We start from the raw sequence: 24,720 nt of genomic DNA on the forward strand, positions 1-24,720 counted from the left end.
AATTTGATTATTTCCTGCATTCTACTCCTCCTAGATGAGTTTGTTTCTTTTTGTTCTAGGACTTGCAGATGTTCTGTTAATTTGTTAGTGTGGGATTTTTCTCAGTTTATGTAGGCATTTAGTGCTATGAACTTTCCTCTTAGCACTGCTTTCATTGTGTCCCAAACGTTTGGGTATATTGTGTGGTCATTTTCATTTAATTTAGGAAGTCTTTAATTTCTTTATTTCTCCCTGGACTCAGTGGTGATTCAGTTGAACATTATTCAGTTTCCATGAGTTTGTGGGCTTTGTGCATTTAGTGTTATTGTTGAATTATAACTTTAAGCTATGATGCTCTGATAAGATACAGGAGGTTATTCCAATTTTGTTTGTATCTGTTGAGGTTGACTATGTGGTCGATATTAGAGAAGGATCCATGAGGTGCTGAGAAGGTTTGTTCTTTTGCGTTTAGGTGATGTGTTCTATAGATGTCTGTTAAGCCCCTTTGAGTCATAGCAACTGTTAGTTCCTTTATTTCTCTGTTAAGCTTTTGTCTGGCAGACTTGTCCAGTGGTGAGAGTGGGGTGTTGAAGACTCCCACTCGTGGGGCTTGATACATGATTTAAGCTTTAGTAATGTTTCTTTTCTTTTTCTTCTTTTTTTCTTTTTTGAGAAAGGATTTTTCAGCTTTGGAGCCTGTCCTGGAACTCAATTTGTAGTCCAAGCTGGCCTCGAACTCACAGGGATCTGCCTGCCTAGTATTTGGGGCATTGATGTTCAGAATTGAGACTTCATCCTGATGGATTTTTTTTCCTGTCATGATGGATTCTGTTTTCGTATCCAATCTGTTAGCCTGCGTCTTTTTATAGGCAGACTGAGTCCATTGATAATAAGGGATATTAATGACCAATGGTTGCTAGTCCCTGTTATTTTTTGTTGTTGTTGTTTGTGGTGGTATGTGTGTTTTTCCCTTCTTTTGGATTGCTGGTGTGGAAATATCTATTGTTTATGTTTTTGTGAGTGTAGCTAACGTCCATGGGTTGAAGTTTTTCTTCTGATGCTTTCTATAGGGCTGGATTTGTGGATAGATATTGTTTAAGCCTGGTTTTGTTATGGAATATCTTGTATTCTCCATGTATGGTGGTTGAAAGCTTTGCTGGGCATAGTAGTCTGGGCTGGTACCTGTGGTCTCTTAGTGTCTGCATAACACCTGTTGAGGACCTTCTGGCTTTCATTGTTTCTTTTGGGAAGTCAGATGTAATGCTGCTATGTCTCCTTTTATATGTTACATGACTTTTTTTCCTTTGCAGTTCTTAATATTCTTTCTTTATTCTGTATATTTTGACTTTTTTGTGGCAAGTGGCCTTTTTGGGGGGGGGTTCAGTCTATTTGGTGTTCTGTAAGCTTCATATGCTTTCATAGGCATGTCCTTTTTTTAGGTTGGGAAAGATTTCTTCTATGATTTTGTTGAATGTATTTTCTGTGCCTTTGAGCTGGTATTCTTCTCCTTCTATCCCTATTATTCTTAGGTTAGGTTTTTTCATTGTGTTCCAGGTTGCCTGGATATTTTGTGTTAAGAATTTGTTGGATTTAACATTTTCTTTGATCGATGAATGTATGTCCTCTATCGTATCTTCAGTGCCTGGGATTCTCACTTCCATCTCTTGTATTCTGTTGTTTATGCTTGCATGTGTAATTCCTACTGATGAAACCAGGTTCCTCCCCCCCCTTTTTTTTTTTTAAGATTTTTAGTTTTTAAAATTATGTTTGTCTATGTATATGCAATTGAGTCTAATTTTCCTAGGAGGCTAGAGATACCAAATCCCTCTGCAAGTAGAGTTGCAGGTGGTTGTGAGCTGCCTGATATGGGTATTGGAGCCTAAATTTGGGTCCTCTGCAAGAGTAGTACTTGTTCTCAATCCCTAAACCATTTCTTCAACCCCCAGAACCATTTTTTTAAATTGTAACTTTTCAGTGAGTCTTGAAGTCACAGGTGTAGTGTTGTTTTTCTTTCAGTTTTATGTCTGTTTATGTTTTGTTAGATTTTTTTCATGAGTATTTAAAATTCTTGATTCTATTAAAAGTCATTAATTAATAGGATTACATACTCATTCATTATTATTACAATTATATTGGTTGTATTTATGTTAATTGTATTAATTAATTGTTGGAATAGGATCTTACTCTATAGCCCAGGCTATTTACTAAGATAAAGTCGTATTCAGTAGCCTAGCTGGCCTCAAACTTGTGACAATCCTTCTAACTGAGTCTTCTAAATGTTGGGCTTACCCAGTTTGCTACCACACTATATTTTAATAAATCTTAATATTTTAAATCTTTACTTTTAACTTAACAGAAATCTGTATGGTTTTTGTATAATCACCTTATTTTCCTAAAGCTTAATTCCACTAAATTTCTTGGAATTTTCTACCTTTAGTTAGAATCTGTTTGTGAATAAAGGCAGTTTAGCTTTTTCTTCCTTATCTGAAAGCCTTTGCTTTCATTTCTTCCTGTATTGAACTCACAAATCTTTCTGCATGACTGGGTAGTAGTAGAGAAACCTTTGGTTTGTTCACAATCTCAGCCCTGCAAAATTGTATTTATTGTTTCTTGCAGGTTTTCTTTTGATTTTTCTGCAAATTTTGACTCTGGTTAGATAGAGGCTTTTATCAAGTGAATTTTTTATTTTTAATTTTTAAATAATTTATTCATTCTTGTATTATGTACATTGGTGTTTTGCCTTTGTTTTTTTTTTCTTTTTTTTCAGAAGTACATTTTTTTTTTATTTCTTTAGATGTGCATATACTGACACATACAAGAAATTTTACATTTCCTAAGATGACTCTCCATTTCTTCTACTTGTATTAAACTAAAGTTCATAAAGAAATACTGAAGGACTGTTTCATAAACCTTATCTTCAGTAACCTCAGCAATGGAGGGTGAGAGGTAGCACTCCCCTCCCCATGAGACCTTTACATTAATGCTCCTTGTCCACCAATGATCAGCTTCACAGCCTCCTGGTGAATTGGCATCATTAGCTCAATATCATCTTGTCCAACAAATGTCATTCGTTCTTCTCTGCTTTCCCTGTATCGGTGGTAAAGGATGTAGGCAATTGCTGCACTTGCTGGGATTCCAAGTACCAGGGCTATTTTTTGAATAATGGACAGGCTTGTCTATGAAGTGGCCATTTTCTGGGGTATTCTCTTGTCAGGAGTCAAGCACTTTTGCCATGCACCTTACTGTCCCCTCTGCCTGGTCTGTACCAGGGCCCAGCAGGCAAGCAGGCAGCTATTTTGCAGATGCTTGCCACTCCCTGGAGGCACGTCCACACCAATCAATGACTGTCTTGAAGTCTGACAATCGTGCACCCACACAGCAGACAATCCTTGCACCTGCAGCCGTGAGCTATGGATCAGGAGTTTCTAAGGCCAGCCTTGCATGTAGACCACAAGGAGCCTGTCTGACCTACAGATAAGCACTGGTGATCAGCAGGAACTCCAGTCTTTAACAGACTGTTTTGGTGTTTTGCCTTTGTATATGTCTGTGTGAGGGTGTCAGATCTTGGAGGTACATACAGTTGTTAGCTGCCATGTGGGTGCTGGGAAATGAATCAGGTCCTCTGGAGAATCAGTTAGTGCTCTTAACCGTTGAGCCATCTTTCCAGCCCAAATTTTTTTATTTCTAGTGATACAGTATCTGGTTTTTGTTGTTTTGTTTTGTGGTCTGTCAAACTGGAAAAATGCATTGATTTTGTTTAATTGACTTACTTTTTTCCTAATGTATTCTTTTTAAATACTTTTGGGTTAAGTATAACAGTGGGTTTTATTTTTTATGATTTTCAAGTTATCTCTTTCCTCTGCCTCCTCAATTGTTGGAACATGTGCCACCACACCTAGCCTTGTGAGAAGGTCTTATAAATTATAAACCTGATGATGCCGTTGGAATATTTATTTATTTTCTGGGAATTGAACCCAGGGCATGCATGTTAATTACCATTGGATTATACACACAGCCCTTTTAATTTTCTTTGTTTTATAGCAGAGTGTCACTTAGTTGCCCATGCTACCATTGAATTCACTCTGTAGACTATGTATACTGTCAACTTGAGATTCTTCTAACTCAGTATGGTACTATGCTATACATCACCATATTTGGTTAAGAATATTTTTTTAAATTGTAAGTTACCAAATTTATTGGTATAACAGTATTCTATGTAAATTTTAACTTTTTATGTTATTTAATTATATATTATAGCATAATTTCTTCTTTGATACATGCAATATTTATAGGTGTACTATTAATTTATGATTCGACATTTTTCCTTTATTGGCTTTAAATCTAATTCTTGTGCAAAGAATTTGCTGAGACCTGTTTTACAGTTTAGAATATGATCTATTCAAGTGAGCTTATACTACAACCTGTGGTAATGTCTATACGCCAGTTACCTAAATATTGGTAATTACTGTAGTAATTTCTTCTTCATATGAATTGGATTAGATGATTTCTTGGTGTTTTGAAAAAAGATCTCATATAGTCCAGGCTGGCCTGGAACTTTCTGTGGAGCTGAGAATGACCTCTACGTCTCCTGATCCTCTTGCCTCCACTTCCCAAATGCTATAACAGGTGTGCATCACTGTGCCTGAAACTGTGATAATTTTTAAAGTCTTTCAGCTCTAAATTCTGCATCTTTAGGATATAAAAATAAATTCTTTATTCATTAGGCTTATTCCTTTTGCAGCTCTGAGAATTCAGATTCTTAAAATTCCAAGATTAAGTTTTATATTTTGTCAATTTTTGGAATTTTTACAGGGGAGGAAGAAGTCTGTAGTACCTGTGGAGCCCAGGAGTCTTATTCAAGGAGCTTTGCAAGGGTGTTCAGTGTCTGGAATGACACTAAAATATATGTATGGGGTAAATGCCTGGAAGAACTGGGTTCAGTGGAAAAATGCCAAGGAAGAACAGGGAGATCTAAAGTGTGGGGGTAAGTGCTCAGTATCCGCTGTGTCAGTGCAGACACAGGAAATAGAAAACTAAGTCATAAATGCATTCAAAGAAGATTAACCCACAAGACTAGAGCTTGGGGTTACTCATCGTTGTTATTTACCTATCTCATTTGTCCCATCAGGAGGTGAACATGCCTCTCCTAGTCCAGGTTCTGACTCCTTAGGAAGTGTTCAAGACCAGGCACTCTCTCAAGAATCCTCAGAGCAAGGTTGTAAAGGTAATACTTGCTTTATCTCTTTCCTATAAATTATGTATAATATTGGAGTTTAAAGATTATTTTCTGTGCATGAATGTTTCATCTATATATGTATTTGTGTATCATGTGAATGCCTGGTGCATGCAGAGGCCAAAAGAGGGCATTTGATTGACTCGTAAAGTCAATTACGAACCCCATGTGGGTGCTGAGAATCAAACCTAGATCCTCTGTAAGAGCAGCAAGTGATCTAAATCACTGAGCTAATAATTCCCAGCTCTAATAATATTTTGACTTAAGTTTGTTTACTGACCAGATGTGTCAGTCCCAGCACTGCAAAGAAAGGAGGATCAAGAGTTCAGTGTCATTTTCAGTTGCAAAGTGAGGTCAAAACCCTCCAAAAGAGGAAGGTTTTACTGAATTGAGTTTTAAAATTTTAGGTTTTAAGTCTTAATAGTGTGGTTAGTGGTTAGTTTAATATCCCCAGTGTTAAAGATGTGATTATGTAGGCAAAGTTGTATCTTCTGATCCTAAGTTTATAAAGAATTTTGTTTTTAATGTTTTTTTTTAATATTCCATTCCAGCTCTATTTTTTTAAAATTTTATTTTATATGCATTAGTGTTTTGCCATGAGTTTCAGGTCCTATGGAACTGGAGTTACAGACAGTTGTGAGCTGCCATGTGGGTGCTGAGAGTTGAATCCTGGTCCTCTGGAAGAATAATCAGTGCTTTTAACTGCTGAGCCATCTCTCCAGCCCCTGGAATTTTATTTTTAAGCTTACAAATGATTCCAGATAATCTGCTTGAGTTCTCTTTCTGTATGGTAAACTGTATCAAACACTCTAAGAATTTTATGATATTTTGCATAAAAAATACCAAGAAAAGACTTGGTGCTTCTATCGGAATGTTGCCTATCATCAAGATAGAATTTGTTTTGTTTTGTTTTGAGACAAGGTTTCTCTGTGTAGCTTTGGAGCCCGTTCTGGAACTCAATTTGTATACCATGGTGGCTTGAACTCACAGAGATCTATCTGCTTCTTCCTTCCGAGTGCTGTAATTAAGGCATGTAGCACCACTTCCTGGCTAGCTTTAGAAATTTTTTAAGATTTATTTTATGTGTATGAGCGTTTTGCCTGCATTTATGTACATGCACCACATATGGGCCTGGTAGCTGAGGTGGTTCCAAGAGAAGGTTAAGAGCCACAGAACTAGAATTACAGATGGTTGTGAGTTACCATATCAGTGCTCTGAACCAAATCTAGGCACTCTGCAAGAACAAGTGCTTTTATTTGTGGAGCCATCTCTCCAGCCCCAGGATCCATATGGCTTTTAATGGTTGTTTCATTTCACTTCTAGCTATTTTGGAGTAAAGTAATTCAAATGCAGCAACAGTGTGGATTTAGACTTTCATAAGTTTTCACTGTTTTGAGATGCTAATATAGATTAATTTTAGCTTTGTAATTTGCTTTTTGCTACTTTGTGTTTTATATTGCTAGAATCATGATGGATGCGCATGTTTGTTGTAACTTTCCTCTATATAATAAAAGAGAGTTTAATTTGGGGTTTACCATTTCAGAGGGTTAGAGTCCTTGACCAACACAGTGGGCAGTGTGGAACCAGGCTAGCAGGAGCAGAGAGCTTACATCTAGAGACACAACCACAGAGGGAGCTAACCGAAAATGGCATGAGTGTTTTGAAAGTCTGCCCCCAGTGACACACCTTGTCCAAAAAGGCCACACCACATAGTGCTTTAGAGATAGTACCAGCAAATGGGGACCAATTAAATACATAAGCCTGTAGGGGTCATTCTCATTCAAACTGCCACATGCCACTCCCTGTACCCCATTGGCTTGTAGCCATATCATAATGCAAAATACATTCAGTCAAACTTGAAAAGTCTTCTTAGTCTTTCACAGTCTCAACACTGTTTCAAAGTCCAAAGGCTTGTGAGACTCAAGGCAGCCTCTTAACTGTAACCTGTGAAATCAGAAAGCAAATTATGTACTGTGGTGATATATTATTTATGATTTATTAAAACTTGCCCAAAGATTCAGAAAGCAAAGCCAGCCACAAGCTATAGAAGTCAGGCAGTAGAGATATACACCTTTAATCCAAGCAGCCATACTAGCTATCTAGGCAGTGGTGGCACTCACCTTAATCCCAGAACTCAGGAATAAGAGGTAGACTCTGTTAGTTCAAGGCCACACTGACTATACAAGATTGATCCAGTCCTGAAGGAAATAGCTCACACATAGGTGATCTCAGCACTTGGGACCACACATCTTTAATCCCAGGACTAGGAAGCTGGAGACAGGAGTGATATGGCTGGGCGGAGAAAGGAATAAAAGGCAGGAGGAGACAGGAACTGAGAGCTTTTGCCTCTGAGGATTCATGGAGACAGGATTCCCTTTAGCTTGGTAGAGGTAAGATCTACTGGCTTGGCTGCTTTTCTTCTATGGTCTTCAACTTAAAGCTTGAACCACAATATCAGTCTCTGGGTCTTTTGTTTTTTGTGTTACAATATATTTCTAATGTACATTGATACAGAGTATTTATTAATGTTCCAAGAAGGAGGAAAAGGGGCATAGTGAGGAAATACTGAACCAAAGCAAGACCAAAACCCAGCAGGGCAAACTCTGAATCCTGTAGTTGTATGTCTGATGTCAAAAGGTTTTTTAGATGGCTCCGTCCTTTTAGCTTTTCTTCTGGGCTGTTTCATTCTTTGTCTGTAGCTATCCTTGGTAGCTATCTCATGGCTCTAGCATCTCCAATATATGGGGCTGTCCAGTGCAATCCAGCTTTTGCTTTCACGCTTTCTCAAAGTGGTCTTTCTAGTTAGTACTCAAGGAAGGGAATCCCCTGCCACATGCCTGGCCTCAGCAGCTCTCTGTAACAACAGAGGATGATTCCATAGTCCCTTCATTCCTTATCCTTCATGACTCTAAAGGCAGAACCACATGAACAACACTGCCAAGTTCTGGTGTCTGCTTGGGATGGAGTGTGGCCCCTTTGAATCACATTTGCATAAGCTTCCATTTATTGCTAATTCATTTATTGGTTTTGGTTTTGGTTGGTTTGAGAGTTTCCAGCTACACCTTCTCTCTTAAAAATGGGTGACTTTCAGGTTTTGGCTTTTGTTGGTAGTAGTCTGTTTGCTGGTCTTGGAGTATACAAGTTCTCATCAGAATAGGCAGTTGCTGCTCTGTGTTGTGATGATTCACAGTCCCTCCAATCAAGTGCTACATTTCTGCTCTTAAGGTTCTATAAATACCCTGTTGTTTGGAGGTTGTGCCTGTAACCATTCCGCTGTTACGTAGCACTATTTATTGAAGAAACATTGATCCAGGTGCAGTGCCAGATACAGTTCATGTATCTTTGGCTATTTGGAGGCAAAGGTAGGAAGATTATTTGAGCTTACAAGTTCAGTACTACCCTTGGCAACTTAGTGAAACCCCAACTTTAAAAAAAAATGTTCATGGAAAATTGTAGGAGTGAAAGTAGACTGATAGCTGGGCAGTGATTGCTCACAACTTTAATCCTAGCACTTGAGAGGCAGAGGCAGGCAGAACTGAGTTCGAGGCCTACCTAGTATATACAGCAAGTTTTAGGACAATCAAGACTATTCAGAGAAACCCTGTCTTGAAAAAAATACCCCCTCCCCCCAAAAAAACCCACAAAAGTAGTCTGGTAATATTGTTTTAGATTACCAAGTATCAGTGTTATGTCACCAGGGCTATCCACCATTTCTACTTCTCATTTGTCTACAGAGTGCTACAGAGTATCTGTTACTTAACAGACATGATGATGAATATAGGGGTAAAAAGAGCAAGAATGGTCCCAGGATTCTCCCTTGCCTTGTGCAGAACCAATACAGGAGCATCCCAGGTGTATCAGTGTGAGACTGTTGAAATGCAGAAGAGCAGTAATGAAAAGTTCATAATCCAAAACACATTCTATTGGGATCTATACAAACAGATAACTCCCCTCCTGGAAATGTAGTTTTTCATTTTCTTCAAAATCTTTGCATGAGACATGAAACTCACTATGATTGGCCTTACTTTGTTCTTATTTTCTTCCTGTTCCCCAGTTTCTCTGAACCATTTCATTTAGTTGCCTAGCAACAGCAGTACTGTATCCTCACATAGTATTTTATGGCATTTGAAATGGCATAGTCTATAGGAAGTTCTGAGAAAAAGAAAGTTAAGCAGCATTTCTTTTGTGGATCTTCCTGATGCCTTTTATGTACCAGTGGTTCCTTTTATATACCAGTGGTTCTTTACTAGTATGCCATGGCAGGTTTTTTTGTTTTTGTTTTTGTTTTGTTTGTTTGTTTTTTGCATTCTTCAGAGGTAAGTACAGTATAGTGTTTTCCAGTTTGGAGATAAGATTTCATTTCTGAAGCAGGCCTTGAACTCTGTAGGTAGGTAGCCAAGGTTGTCCTTAAACTCCCGATTTGCCTGTGCTCCTGAGTGCTGGGATTACAGACACATGCCACCATGTCACTTTTATTTGGTGCCTGAGATTGATGCAGGGCCTTATGCATTCTGCCTGCTGCAGCTACTCCAGGCTGAATATTTATGGAATGGTCTCTGGGAAATCTCTTGCATCATGAAGTTTGCTTTCTTTACTGGCCTGTCTTTTAAATCTTCATATTTTGTGGTCTGGCCCTAGGATTGCTTCCTTCAGACTCTTCAATATTTGATCCCTCCCTCCCTCCCTCCCTTTCTCCCCCTCTCCCTCTTCTTCCCTCCCTCTCTCTTTCTCCCTCCCTCTCTCTCTCCCTCCCTCCCTCTCTCCCTCTCTCCCTCCCTCTCCTTTTCCCTTTCCCCTCTCCCCCTCTCCCCCTCTCCCTCTCTCTCTCTCTCTCTCCCTTTCCCCCCATTCCCCCTCTCCTGTTCCCTTTCTCTCCCCCCCCCCCCCATGACAGGTTCTCACTACATAGCTTTGGCTGTCCTAGCATTTGCTGTCCAGGCTGGCCTTGAACTTAAAAGAGATCTGCCTGCTTCTGCCTCCCAAGTGCTAGGATTAAAGGCATGCACCACTGGCTTCTTTTGTTTTTCATAGAGTCCTAGTTAAACAAAACTTCTGTCATAGTACCTCTTGCACCATATTCAGTAAGCTATCTTTATTTCTATACTTGGGGGGGGGGGCGGGAAACCTGAGGTTAGGATATATAATTTGGTTGTTTGGTTGATTTTGAGACAGGGTTTTTCGGTGTGGCCTAGGCTAGCCTGGCTCTCAGAGTCTTCCTGCCTCAACTTCTTGAGAACTGGGACCACAGATATGTGCTGTCATGCTTGGTTTACAATTACTTTGATCCAGTACAGTGTTTAGGGCACAGTGGTACTGGTGTTGATTCAGTGAACAATAGTGTTACTGCATTTCTGCAAGTTAATGTTTCAGATATGTTCTTTCTTTCCACAGTCCGCCCTGTGAAGCTGAAGGAAGATATTCTATCCTGCACTTTTTCTGAATTGAGTTTAGGATTATGCCAGTTTATCCAAGAGGTGCGGAGACCAAATGGTGAAAAATATGACCCAGACAGTATCTTATACTTGTGCCTTGGAATTCAGCAGGTATCATTTTCAATAACTTATAAATTTGACTGTGGTTTTCATCATCTGAGATAACTTGTGAATTGTTCCAAGTTCATGTATTCTGTCATTTGTATTATCTTCAACTTTTTCCTTAGTGAATAGCTATCCCTATTTAAAAGTCTTAGCATATAGCCTTTGTAAACTAAACTGAGACTGTTGGTAAAATAATAGAAATGGGGTGGGGCATTGTGTATTTTATGGTTAAATGAGCAAAAGGGGCATAAATAGCAACTAAGGTGACTGTATCTGCACATGTAAATGTTTTATTTGCACTTTAAAGTACAGAGTAAACTAATGGGTACAAAGATAAGTTTTTCATAAGAGTGCCACAAGATGAGAATTCTAGCAGCTGGAGGCAATGCACACTACATATACTCAAGTCTACAGCAACTTTTTTTTCCTTTCTCTAATTTTTATTTAGTATCTCTTAAGCATTTCTGTCTGGCTAGGACTCATTTGATTCATGCTTCTACAATCCTAGTACTGGAGTTGGTGAAGCAGAAGGATTACAAGTTTGGGGATAGTTACATAGTCATAAATCAAAAATCATTCATCACAGTTGGAGTTCTGACAAGATTATAAAGTTACTGGGTATAGTTCATGCTCACCAAATGTGAGAGTTAAGTAAATAGTGGGTAATCATAAAATTGAGCATATGTTTATTATTACATAATAACATATTGATGTGAATTCATAAGAAGTTGAAATAAAAAATTATGCAATGGTTATTGTCTCTGGGTGGTATTAATCTTCCTGTTCTTAACCAAGTTGGGTTTTTTTTGTTGTTGTTGTTGTTTGTTTGTTTCATTGGAATAGCACACAACTTTCATTCCAGCACTTAGGAGGCAGAGGCAAGAAGATCTCTGAGTTTCAGGACAGCCAGGACTACATAGAGAGACCTGTCTCCAAAAAGAAAAAAGTACTTGTGGTCTGGAGAAATGGCTCAGCGGTTAAGAACGCAGGCTGCTCTTCCAGAGGAACTGTGTTTGATTTCTAGTACCCACATGTCTGTTACCATGTGCATGCCTTGTGCACAAGAAATTAGAAGGGGATGGGGGGTTCAGGTCAATCCCCTGGAACTAGAGTTATAAATAATTGTGAGCTGTTATTTGGGTGCTGGGAACAGAATCCATGTCTGTTTCAAGAATATTAAGTGCTCTTAATTGTTGAACCTATATCTCCAGGTCCTTGTTAATATTTTTGCTTTGTTTTGCTCTGTCTGACTGACTGACTGTCTGAGAGAGAAAGGGAGAGAGAAGTGCGTCTGTGTACATGTGTACTACCTTTTAAAGTGTTTATCATTTCCTCATGGTACAAACATTAAAATCCTCTCTTTTCCCTCTTTTTAAAAGAACATTCATTTATTCAGGGGCAAGCATGCAGTCTTGCACTTTGTAGAGACCCATCTACAGTGTGGTTCCTGGGATTGAACTCAGGTGACTGAGTTTGACAGGTAGCATCTTTACCTCCTGAGACTTCTTTCTGGCTTTTGTTTTGTTTTTTTCTTCCCATCTTTTGAAATGTACAGCACATTGCTATTATTTGTATCCCCTCCTCTGTGTCATAACACTCCAGAACATCTTGCTCTGACTGACTGCATATCCACATTTCAACAGTTTTAGATGCTTCATATAAATGAGAACATTTTGTGTTTGTCTTCCTGCACTGAGCATATTTTAGTTAGTATAATATTGGCCTAGCCTATCCATACTACTTCCTTAAAATGATAACATACCCCTTTTTAAAAAGGCTGATAATACTGCATTGTATATAGGTACCACATTTCATTCCATCTACTTATGGGCACTATATTAATTAACTTTTCTCATCACTGTGACATCATACCTGATAGTAGTGACTTCATAATTTGGTTACTATGGATGATGCTTGAATGAACCTAGAATACTAGCAATAGGCTGGAGAGAGAAGGCTCAGTCCTGAAAGTGCATGCTGCATGAGCATGAGAACCTGAGTTTGGATTCTCAGAACCCACGTAAAAAGCAATGAGGATTTAAAAAAAAAAAAAATGTGAGTATTTTGCACCATGTGTGTCCCTCGTGCCCATGGAGGCCAGAAGAAGGCATCTGATCCCCTGAACCTGGAGGTGGTTATGAACTGTCATGTGGGTGCTGAAAATTGCACCTGGGTCCTCTGTAAGAGCTTGACCACTGAGCTCTCTCTTCAGCCTCTGTGATGAGATTCTGAGAACACTCATTACATCTAGATTTGTTGCCTTAGCAGCAGGAGTCATCCCCATTTCTTTTGCACTACTATATTTAATTTGCATTATTTTAATGAGTTTACTTTTTGGCTTCCATGCCCATTTTCCCAGTTTTTGTTCTTTTCCTTGTTTTAAGAAGGGGTTTCATGTCTCTATGGCTGACCTGTAATTCATTATATAGTTGAGGTTGACATTAACTCCTCCTCCTTCTGTCTCCAATGATTATAGGCATATATTTGCCCACACCTTTAATCCCATCATTTAGGAGGCAGAGGCAATTGGATTTTTGTGGGTTTGAGGCTTGTCTGGTCTACATAGTGAGTTACAGGCCAGCCAGAGGTACGTAATGAGACCCTGTCCTCTAACCCCCCAAAAATCCTTTGAAATTCCATATGAACTATAATATTGGCTTTTTCCTTTATGCTGCCTGTCCCCATCCCCTAATACAGCCATTTTGATTTGATTGGGCTATGTTGCATGCACAAATTATTTGGAGAATATTGTTACCTGATCAAATCTCAGTCTTCTAGTTTCTTTCCATTTTTCTAGGTTTTCTATAGTTTTTACATTCAGTTGCAGCTTGTAGTTGTTTTTTGTTTTTTAACAATTTTTTTTTTAGTTGTGTGTATATGTATTCATCTAAGGATGGGTTTGTGCCTCGGAGTTTAATGTCCATGAAGGACAGAAGGGGGAATTAAAGATCTTTGGAGCATTCAATCTCTCTCTCTCTCTCTGTCTCTCTCTCATATATCCATTCTCTAGTCTAAGTATTTTATTCATTATGATATCATTTTTGAATATTTATTTTATGAGTGCTCTATCTGCTTGTATGCCTGTATGCCAGAAGAGGGCATTATATCCCACTATAGATGGCTGTGAGTCATCATGTGTTGCTGGGAATTGAACTCCAGACCTCTGGAAGAGCAGCTGATGCTGTTAAATGCTGGACTGTCTCTCCAGTCCCTCTTTATATTACTATAAATAGACATTTTTTGTTTTTTTAATTTCCTTTTTGAATTGTTTGATGATATTTCAGCGGAAAAGGGTCTGTGTTTATATCCTACTATCTGCTGAGCTTGCATGTTAGCTCTAACTACTTGTTTGTTCTAAGTGTGCATATGTGTCCTGTCATCTGCAAGTAGGATAACGTTTGACGCCATTTCTTGTGTGAATGGTTTTCATTTTTCTCTGGCATAGTGTTGCTTAGGGCTTGCAATACAGTGTTGTATAGGAGTGGCAGGCACCAGCATTCTTATCTCATTCCTTACCCAGAGTGAAGACATGTCTAAAACCATTAATTTTACATGTATTAATGTATTTAAAAGTATGTATTTGGGAAGATGAAAATATTCTACATCTCACTAGTAGTTGGCTTTGTTAGCTAAATTTAAGTAATCCTTTCAACTATGTTTTAATCTTCGGAAAATTAGTTTGTTAAAAGAAGAAAAGCAGGAGCTGTGGGATGAGCTCAGTGGTCAGTGTGCTTGTATGAACAAGGCATGGATTCAGTCCCTAACACTGTGGGGAAAAGAAAGAAAAAAATAGCTAATATCTAATAACAAAAACTAATCAGGCAAGTAAGATCATAAGCTGCCGTTTAAAAGGCCTGATTCAAATAGTACTGAAGTGTTGGGAACTAGTTATTGACTAGGAAAAATATAAATGGAAATAGTTTTCTGTAGCTTATACATAACCAGGGATATAAGAAGTTGTAATGGATGTGAGAAATACCTTAAAAATAGTCTGTGTTCAGGCTAGAGATGGCTCAGCAAGTCTTCCTGCTGTCTCAGAGGGCCTGGCCGGTTCCCCACATTTATATCAGGTAGTTTACAACCACCTATGACCCCCAGCTCTAGGGGAAGCAGACCCACTTTTGCTTTGTGTGGACACTTGCACTCACATGTGCACATATGCACCCAAACACAAATAAAAATAAGTCCTTAAAGAGCTGAATGCTAGCTACCTTGTATTCTTCGATAATCCTTTATTATACTCTTAATTGGTATCTTAGCTACACCCTCAGTACCTTTTTAACTGTTATCCAAGCATTTCTTTAATTCTTTTGTTTTTCTATTTTTTAAATTTAAATTAGAAACAAGCTTGTTTTACATGCCAATCCTAGTTCCCTGTCCCTCCCCTCCTCCCCAGCCCAGCCCCACTAACCCCCTATCCCATTCCCTTTCTGCTTCCCAGGGAAGGTGAGGCCTTCCAAGGGGATCTCCAAAGTCTGTCATATCATTTGGAGCAGGGCCTAGGACCTCGCCCGTGTGTCTAGGCTGAGAGGAGTATCCCTCTATGTGGAATGGGCTCCCAAAGTGTCCCGCGAGATAGTCTCGCCAGCAAGAACCACACAGGACATTCGGATCCTTCTGCAGTAAAGCTTTAATGCATCTTGAGAGGAGAGCATAAGCTTACCAGAGCGGAGACCCCGAGCCAAGAATCCCGTCCCCTAATAAAGGCTGGCAGCCGCCGCCTGGGACGTGTCACCCTATGATTGGCTTCAGCTCATCAGGCCATATGACGCCACGGAATAGGCAGAGATCAAGGAATGGAAAATTACCCAGCGCCTGTGCAATAATCTTGTTTACATTCAGTGCCTGCAGGCGCCATCATTGTAATGGAGAATGCAGGGACGGCTCCCTACACCAAAGTCCATTCATATACTAGGTATAAATACTGGTCCACTACCAGAAGTCCCAAAGATTGCCAAGGCCTCCTCACTGACACTCACATTTAGGGGTCTGGACCAGTCCTATGCCATTTCTTTATTTCTTATTTAATGATATTAATAGTAGACCCTTTCAGTCTGGGCTTACTATCCCAGCACTGGGAGGCAGGTAGAATTCTGTGAGTTCTCACTGTTGTCTGCATAGCGAGTTATAGAATAGCCAAGGCTATATAGAAAGACCTTGTTCTCCCCCTTCCCCCCCCCAAAAAAAAACCTTTCAAAGAGTTTAGAGCTGAGTTGGAGGGTTTTATTTTATGTTTATGAGGAGTTTTTGTTTTGTTTTTGCTTGTATGAATGATTGTGTACCATATGCATGTAGTATGTCCATGGGGGGGGTAGACAGGAGTGTTGGATACTCTGGAACTAGAGTTGACTTGTTAACTACCATGTGGGTACCAGACCCTCTGCAAGAGTAGCCAGCCATCTTTCTAGACTCCCACCCCACCATGAGGTGCCTCCCCCCCAACCCCCTGTTTTTTAAAATGTAGTGGGTACTTTGCCTACATAGATATCTATGCACTGTGTGCATGTGTGGTGCCCAGGGAAGACAGAACAGGTGTCTGATCCCTGGAACTGGAGGTACAGACAGTTTGATTCACTATGTGGGTGCTGGGAATTAAACCTGGGTCCTCTGGAAGAACGGCCAATGCTCTTAACTGCTGAGCTGTCTCTCCAGCCTGAAAGTTTGCTCATTTATATGTATTTATTTTATATATGTATGTGTGCACCTGAGTGTATGTGCTCTCTGTTTGCGCATGAGCCCACAGAGGTCAGAAGAAGACATTGGATTGCCTGGAACTCAAGTTAGAGATGATTGTGAACTGCTATGTGGTTCTAGGAACAGAATCTGGGTCCACTGCAAGAGCAGTAAGTGATCTTATCTGCTGCTCTGGACTCCTGCTTTTAGTATTTATTCTGTACCACCCACACCACTGTTATAAAAAGAAGTTTACTTCTCCAAGGACAATGGCCAGTTTTTATGTAGAGAGCCTTGGACTTGAACTCTGGTATTTTAACTTACAGTAAAGTCCTTAAAAGCTGCTCAGGATGGACAGCATTACAAAGGATTCCATTAAGGGTGAAACCATGTCTTACAATGCTTTCTACTCTTGATATTTTTTTTTATACTACTGTGTGTTACTTCTTTTATCTTTTAGTACCTGTTTGAAAATGGTAGAATAGATAACATTTTTACGGAGCCCTATTCCAGATTTATGATTGAACTTACCAAACTCTTGAAAATATGGGAGCCTACGATACTTCCTAATGGTAAGGAGATTGTTTTGAATTATTTTTATGATATGCTTTCATAAATTGCTTTTTAAAAATTTTTATATATTGTAATATAATCTGTCCTGATGTAATACAGTTGAGTTTTTGAGAAGAAAGTCTTGGATTTATTGTTGAACGTTTTAGTAAAATACACTCTGAACAGTTAATGTGTTAAACTAACATACAGTGTATATAGAGGTAGTAACAACTAAAAAATTTACATTCAGTTATACTTAAGTTTCTAGAAGGGTTTTGTCTGGTAGTGTCAGTAAAGCTGCATGCTAGTTGCCACTGATTTACCCATGCACAGATGACCTTTCTCAGTGTGCGCTGAACATTTGTGCTTGTTCTTATCCTTGAATTCTTTAGCCCGGTGTCATTCGAGAAGTTAGTATATAACCAGGATTGTGTCCTTGATGTGGCTCTGTAGCACCATTGAAACATTCTGAGCCACATGGTGGTTTGATGTACTTAACAGAGAGGAGGCTTAAAACATAGATTTGGAAGTAGTAAAGTCATGTTCATGGATGATCTCCCAAGAATGGAATACAGAAGCAATAGTAGAGAGGATTGAGGAGAGAGTATTGGGTTAGACCTGAATTTAAGGGGCATGGAGAACCAGGCACATGGAACAGTACAGTTCCTTAAGACCTTGCTTCTCATACGGATTCTAGTAAGTCCAAGGAGCATGGCTGTTAATGCCAGTTAAGAATGAGAGTGAGGTCAGTCAGTGAGTATTCCTCAGTGACTGTGGCTAAATACATGGAACTGCTTGATGTTCTGGGCAGGAGCTGGTTAACTTTCCATGGATCAGATCTGGCCTGTGTCCTTGTTCTATAGTATGAGCCAAAAGTATTTTGTGTTTTTTAATGGTTGCAAACTTTAAAGAAAATATCCTGTGATAGAGAAATTACATAAAATTGTAATATACCTATAAATAAAAACTGTCTATGGCTCTTTGCTTTCTGCCACAAAAAGTTGTTCAGAACAAATGGCCTCCTCATGAAAGGTAACCGCTGTTTTCAGGAAAGTGCTTGTATCTGTCTGATTGGAGTCCTCTGCCTTATTTTTCCTGGTGCTGCTTCTCTCTGCCTGTATAAAGAAGAGGTGGGAGAGAGCAATGTTCAGTCGTTCTCTTTCTGTGTTCCTTCCTTCTGTGGGATTTGAGAGATCACATAATGCTTTGTTCTTCCCACCTTGTCTAGGTTACATGTTCTCTCGAATTGAAGAAGAGCATTTGTGGGAGTGCAAACAGCTGGGAGCTTACTCGCCAATTGTCCTGTTAAATACCCTCCTTTTTTTCAATACCAAATACTTCCAACTAAAGAATGTTACTGAGCATTTGAAGCTTTCCTTTGCCCATGTGATGAGACGGACCAGGACTCTGAAATACAGCACCAAGATGACATATCTGAGATTCTTCCCGCCTTTACAGAAGCAAGAGTCAGAGCCAGGTGTGTTGCTGGTAGATGAGGTTTCTGTTTGCAAGGCTAAGACAGTTATCACAGAGGGTCAGGAGTTCGTTGTAGACATGGAGAACACACTGCAACTTGCTTTTAATGTTTGAAAAGTCTCTGTTTTCAAGTTAGGTTAAAAGCTCTTAAAATGAGAGGACTCTGCCTCAAGACTTTTATTGTCTTTAAGTTAGAAATTTTGATTTAACTGGGTAGAGCCCCCTGATTTAACTGGGTTGATCCCAAATAGCCTACATGTAAAACTTACCAGGAATTTCCATATGTAACCATGGTGATGAGGTCACTGACTTACAAGTACTAGTCAGTAATTGTCAGTTAAATGAAACTTGTTTAGCTTTTGGGCTTAGCTTGTTGGGCTTTTGCTTTTGACTGGAGTATCCTGTTTGAATTAGCATCTTTTATAATTTATTTTTGGTGTTTTGCCTGCATGAATGTCTGTATATGAGGTTGTTGGAGCCCTTGGAACAGGAGTTAGAGACAGTTGTGAGCTGCCACGTGGGTGCTGGGAATCAAACTGGGGTCCTCTGGAAGAGCAGTCAGTTCTCTTAACTGCTGAGCCTTCTCTCCAGCCCTGAATTAGCATCTTTTAATCAGTTCTAAAATTCTAAAGGAACTTAGAAGCTGCCCTAAAGCAGACTGCTTTTATCTATGGTAGGCTTAGGTCAGCAATGACATTTTCAGTAAGTATATTATGGTCATGTGTTTCAAAAAATCTTTAATGTCTGAAAAATAATGATGCTATTGTAGAACTAGATATTAAACTTTCTGTGTTTGATTTTGTTTTTTTGAGCCTTGTCTTACTATGTAATAGCTTAGGCTATCCTTGACCTCATAATCTTCTTGAATCAGCCTTCCTGAGTGTTGGCGTTATAGCTATTAGCCATCATGCTCATATATTACAAATATACACAAAGAAATTTCTTAAATTTTACCAATATCAAGTTCTCCAAATTGAGATACAACTTTTAAGAATAAAGTACATACTTGAAATGTGAAACATTAAATTTTCTGAACCTAAAATCTATTAATAGTGTTTTGTGCATCCTATCCATATTACCAAGTTTTGTTTTGTTTTTGCTTTTTGAGAAAGCATCTCACATTGTATCCCAGGCTGGCCTAGAACTCAGTTGTATTTCCTAAGCTGGCCTCAGTCCTGAAGCAACACACTTTTCTCAGCTTCCTAAGAACTGGGATTTCAGCAATCTTTTTCCTCCTGATGGTCTGCTTTGTACTTGTAGGTGATAATAGTTGAGTAAGTGAGAGGTAGTCAGTTAATATTGCTTCTTTTGTTTGGGTGTTGATAATAAGTTCAACTTTTTTTTTTTTAAATCTTAACCTTCATTGAAGGTTTATTTATTTATTATGTATACAGTGTTCTGCCTGCATGTATGCCTACAGGTCAGAAGAGGGCACCAGATCTCATTACAGATGGTTGTGAGCCACCATGTGGTTACTGGGAATTGAACTCAGGGCCTCTAGAAGAGCAGCCAGTGCTCTTAACCTCTGAGCCATCTCTCCAGCCCTAAGTTCAACTCTTTTACATAACTTACAAGGCATTTCTCTGTAGGAAGCTAAAGTGAATTTGTTTTAAAACAATAATACAGGTAGCTGGAGAGAAAGAATCCTAAACCGTTTGTCAAGAGTGATTATGAAAATTGGCTGGGGAGGGGCCTTGAGGGATGGCTCAGTGGCTTAGAGCAATTGATCCTGTAGTTGAACTTCCCTTGGGGTCACCAGCTTACAAATGATGACACGGAAACATTATCAATTAAGAAAGCTTGGCCCTACCTTAGGTTCATTCCCAACTAATTCTTATAATAAGTTAACTCATATTTTTTATCTTCGTTCTTTTACATGGCTTGGTTACCTTTAGTCTGTACTGCCCATCCTGCTGTATTCCGCATCTGGCTGGCTTTTCTGCCTTTCTTATTCTCCAGGTCCTCTCTGCCCAGAAGTCCCATTTAACCTCTTCCTACCTACCTAATGGCCATTCAGCTCTTTATTAAACTAGTCACAGTGACACATCTTCACACAGTGTAAAGGAATATTCCACAACATTTCTTCCCTTTTTTTCAAAATAAAAATAAAATGTTTTAACTCTAACGTAATACAACCATATGCAGTAAGGATAGTTATCAGGTAAGAACTATATTTACAATGTTCGCTCCATTTGTATTTGGTATATTCAGAGAAAATATTCTATTATTGATCCTATCTTGATGAGTCCAAAGTTCTATACCTAATTTACCTTCTATCATTACTAAGGAAAACTGTAATTGTCTAGTCTTCAACTCCATCAAAGATCCCAGAAGATTATAACATTACCTAAGTGAACAGGAAGTGCCGAGCAAGCAACTTCCAAAACTTAAGAAACAGCAGAGACATTTGGCTGCCTGGACAGTCACCCCAAACTTCCTTTGTAATGTTGGGGTATCCATCTTCAGCCTATGGGCCTAAAATACCTTAGACTTAACATGAAGCAGGAAGTTTGAAGGACTGCCCTACCTTGTTTTGACAAGTTCAGCAGTTGCCTTATTTTGTGTCCTGCTTGTCTAATTTGGACAACACACTGTTAGCAGTTGAGTCAAGGTCAGTTTCTTGCCCAAATGGCTAGCTTTTGCCATAAAGAAAGCAAACTCTATATGAAGGTTCTTCAGTGCCCATCATTTACTTTTTGAAGTAAATTGGCACAGTCAGAAGCAGACATGTCTCACTGTCATGAAAAGCCTCAGATTATTAATATATTTTAAATGCCAGATTCTGTAGAACTTTGAAGTGTTTGAAGACCACCTATCTAAAATACCTGTTTGACCTTGAAAACATAACATGACTGCAGGTTTGATTTTTTTTTATCCTAAATAGTTTGTAATAATAACTTTCAAGGACTAGAAATTTACATTATATTGGTTTTTTTCTTAAATTTTTTTATTTTTATTTATTTTTAATTATTTTATTTTATTATGTACACAACATTCTGCTTCCATGTATATCGGCACACCAGTAGAGGGCACCAGATCTCATTACGGGTGGTTGTGAGCCACCATGTGGTTGCTGGGAATTGAACTCGGGACCTCTGGAAGAGCAGCCGGCACTCTTAACCTCTGAGCCATCTGTCCAGCCCTACATTATATTGTTAAATGAACTGCACAGATACAATACCTTAGTAGGAATAGAAATATATGTACAGTATGTTTTAACAAAAATAACCTTAAATTTGTATCAGTATACAAAATTCCATACTAATCAAAATATATGAGACTAGTGGTTTTTCAAACACCCTTTTATCCCATCATTTCTGTACTGTGTCCCCTTTTTCATTTTAGGAAGAGATCCTTGAATCTAATTTCCTTTTTTTAGCCTTTTCCCTGATCGTGACCAATAACAATTTTCAACCAACCCCCGTAAATGATGACAAACATCCATAACCCATCAAATGACTAAAAACCACCCACCCTACCTCTTGGGAATGTGAGCATCATGGTTTTTATACTGCTTCCTGCTGTCTGTGGGCGAAGGCATCTTTAGGGAACCTGAGAAAATTGAGATAATCATCAAGTCCTGGGAGAAACAGCCATGGCATTTGTTGTCCAGCCTCTGTGCAGTGGGAAAGCACAAGGCTTATCTGCAGTCCTGGCTATAATAGTCTGTGAGGCTGGACCATCTCAACCACCAGCCTTGAAGCTGTTCTGGATGTAGAACTCTGACAAAACTCCCAACAGAGGCAGTTTGAGAGGTTGTATCACCTGGGCCACCCATTTTCATTGGTGTGTGTTTCCTTTGCTCTGAAAACACACAAACTTTCAAAGGTAACATACATATTTTCGTTAACACATGTATGGACTGTGCATTGTACATAAGCCAGCCGAAGATGGTTTTTTTTTTATTTATGTCTGAACAGGTAAAATATACAGTACCTGTCTTTAGTTTTATTTCTTTGTCTGTAGCCAGGATTTTCGGGGTGGGGTAGGGGTAGGGGTGTCTTCTCTGATCAAACCTAATCTCTGTCAATCTTGATCTATGGAAACAAAAGCATAACCTCTTCCCCAAAGCAATATATTTTCTTACTTCCATTTTAAAGTTAAATCATTACTAAAGTACCTGACTGTCTGTGCTTACAGTTGTTTGTAACTCGGCTTCCAGGGGGTCTGGCACCGTCTTCTGACCTCTGGGCACTGCATGCAGGTAGTGCACAGAAATACATGCAAGCAGAACACCCCCACACATGAAGTAAAAATAAAGGAGTCTTCAAAACAAGCAGAACACCCACACATTAAATAAAAACCAAGGAATCTTCAAAAAGTGGGTTGGGGCTGGGCGTGGTTGTGGTGATGTCTTTCTTGTACAAATAAAGCTTCTCTCTCATTTCTCAGCATTTCCCTCTATATCTGACTCCGGCTTTTATTATCTAGACCAATTATAACCCTTTTACATGTGATGCATGCTTTTAATCCCTGCATTCAGAGGCAGGTGGATCTCTAACCCTATCTACACACACACACACACACACACACACAGAGAGAGAGAGAGAGAGAGAGAGAGAGAGAGAGAGAGAGAGAGAGAGAGAGAGAGAGAGAGAGAGAGAAATAAAAAGAAAATGGGTTGGGGTTATGGCTCAGTGTATACATTGTCTGATGTGCATGCATGAGAATCAGAGTTAAGATCCCTAGCACCATGGTAAAACCAGAAATGACAATGTATGTCTGTTACCCCAGTACTTAGGGGACAGAGACAGGTGGATCCCTGAAGTTCTCTGGACAGTCAGTGTAGCATATGACTGAGCTGAAGGTCAGTAAGAAAGCCTGTCTCAAAAAATAAAATGTAGGTCCAGCATGGCTCAGCAAGTGAAAATGGTTGTTGCTTAACCCTGATTACCTAAATTTGATTTACCATGAAAGGTAAAGGGGGGGAATCAGCTCCGCAGAGTTGTCTTCTGACCTCCATGTGTGTGTATAGTGTTGTGCATGTACTCAAACACACACGAGTGGCTTGGGCTCGAGTCCACCTAGTAGAGCTTTGTTTAGACTGAATGGATGGATAAGCAGCAGCCTCCTTCCTATGTCTGTACCCTGTGTTGTCTGAGAGCACAGCCCTACCAAGTCCTGTCCTATCAGATGCTGACTTCGCCGATATTTTCTTTTCCTAAGATGTTATTTCTTAGAATACACAAGTAGAAGGAACTTGAGCAAGAACTCAGTCAGTGCTAGTGCCCCAGAGGGGAAATATGTCCATTAGAAAGAGGACTACTCTTCCTAATCATTCTGGAGGAGAAACATGTATGGAACCCCTTTTTTGTCTTATTTTCTACTTTGGTTTATGAACCTTGTACCTACTCCAGTCTACTAATAAAGCAATGTCCAAAAGGAAGACATACCCCCAGCACTGTCCCTTCTGCCAGGGTCTCTTCTTTCTTAAACGGGGAACATATGTGTTACAGGATAAGCATAGTGTTTAGGCTCCCTGGCACATGGGAGCTCAGTTAGTATTGTTAAATAAATGAAAAAAGGCAGTGACAGGGTCTCTGGTTGTGCAGCAGAGATCACTAGGTGTGTTGACATTTCTTTTACACAAACACTTGATTGATTATTTATTTATTTATTTTTTGTCTCAAGATAAACTAACTATTGGCAAGAGGAAACGGAATGAAGATGATGAGGCTCCGGTGGGTGTGGAGATGGCAGAGAATACCGACAACCCACTGAGATGTCCCGTTCGGCTTTATGAGTTTTACTTGTCAAAATGGTAAGGGGTCCTTCTGGTCTCGGAGTACAAGGCATTCTTCATCCAGCACAGTTTGCACTTCAAGTTCTTGGGAACTAGAAGCACAATTGGCCTGTGACACTGGGTCTGCCTCTGATTTCCTATTTTCTCCATCCTTATGTAAGTTTTTCTCCCAAAATTTCTTTAAAAAACAAAAATCACATCTCATTTGATTTTTTGCAGTGCTGTGGAGCCTAGTCTGTAGTGGTTTATTTTTATGTAGGAAACAAGTTCTGAGGTTTGGTTTTGCTAAACCTATAAGGGGGGAGGCTTTAAAGAAATTCAGCCCTATATTTTAAAAAGCTGGTGTCTGACCAGGCCAATCCCCATGGAAAGCATGCTCTCTTGCTTAGCCATACTCAGTTCAGAGTGGAAAGTTTAAAATTAAAGAATCTCTGACTAGAATATGTGACACATACTAAGAGAACTTTTATAATGACATCAAGTGATCTCAGGATTCATTTTCATGAACTGACATGCTCTGCTCCTAG

General features: G+C 39.3%; 1 protein-coding gene across 6 annotated transcripts in view; it reads left to right on the forward strand.

Moving 5' to 3' along the window:
* The window catches only part of Zmym4 (zinc finger MYM-type containing 4), a 120,084-nt gene that overhangs the window by 92,864 nt on the left and 2,500 nt on the right, over nucleotides 1–24,720 (forward strand). For all 6 annotated transcript variants that reach the window (XM_027399308.2, XM_035439606.1, XM_035439607.1 and 3 more), the window contains 6 exons: nucleotides 4,792–4,963; nucleotides 5,108–5,203; nucleotides 10,604–10,755; nucleotides 16,883–16,994; nucleotides 18,203–18,451; nucleotides 24,082–24,211. In XM_027399308.2, coding sequence (XP_027255109.1) covers nucleotides 4,792–4,963; nucleotides 5,108–5,203; nucleotides 10,604–10,755; nucleotides 16,883–16,994; nucleotides 18,203–18,451; nucleotides 24,082–24,211 — 911 coding nt within the window. The remainder of the gene's footprint in view (nucleotides 1–4,791; nucleotides 4,964–5,107; nucleotides 5,204–10,603; nucleotides 10,756–16,882; nucleotides 16,995–18,202; nucleotides 18,452–24,081; nucleotides 24,212–24,720) is intronic.

The sequence above is a fragment of the Cricetulus griseus genome, chromosome 2 (assembly GCF_003668045.3).
Source record: "Cricetulus griseus strain 17A/GY chromosome 2, alternate assembly CriGri-PICRH-1.0, whole genome shotgun sequence".
Classification (NCBI taxonomy): Eukaryota; Metazoa; Chordata; class Mammalia; order Rodentia; family Cricetidae; genus Cricetulus; species Cricetulus griseus.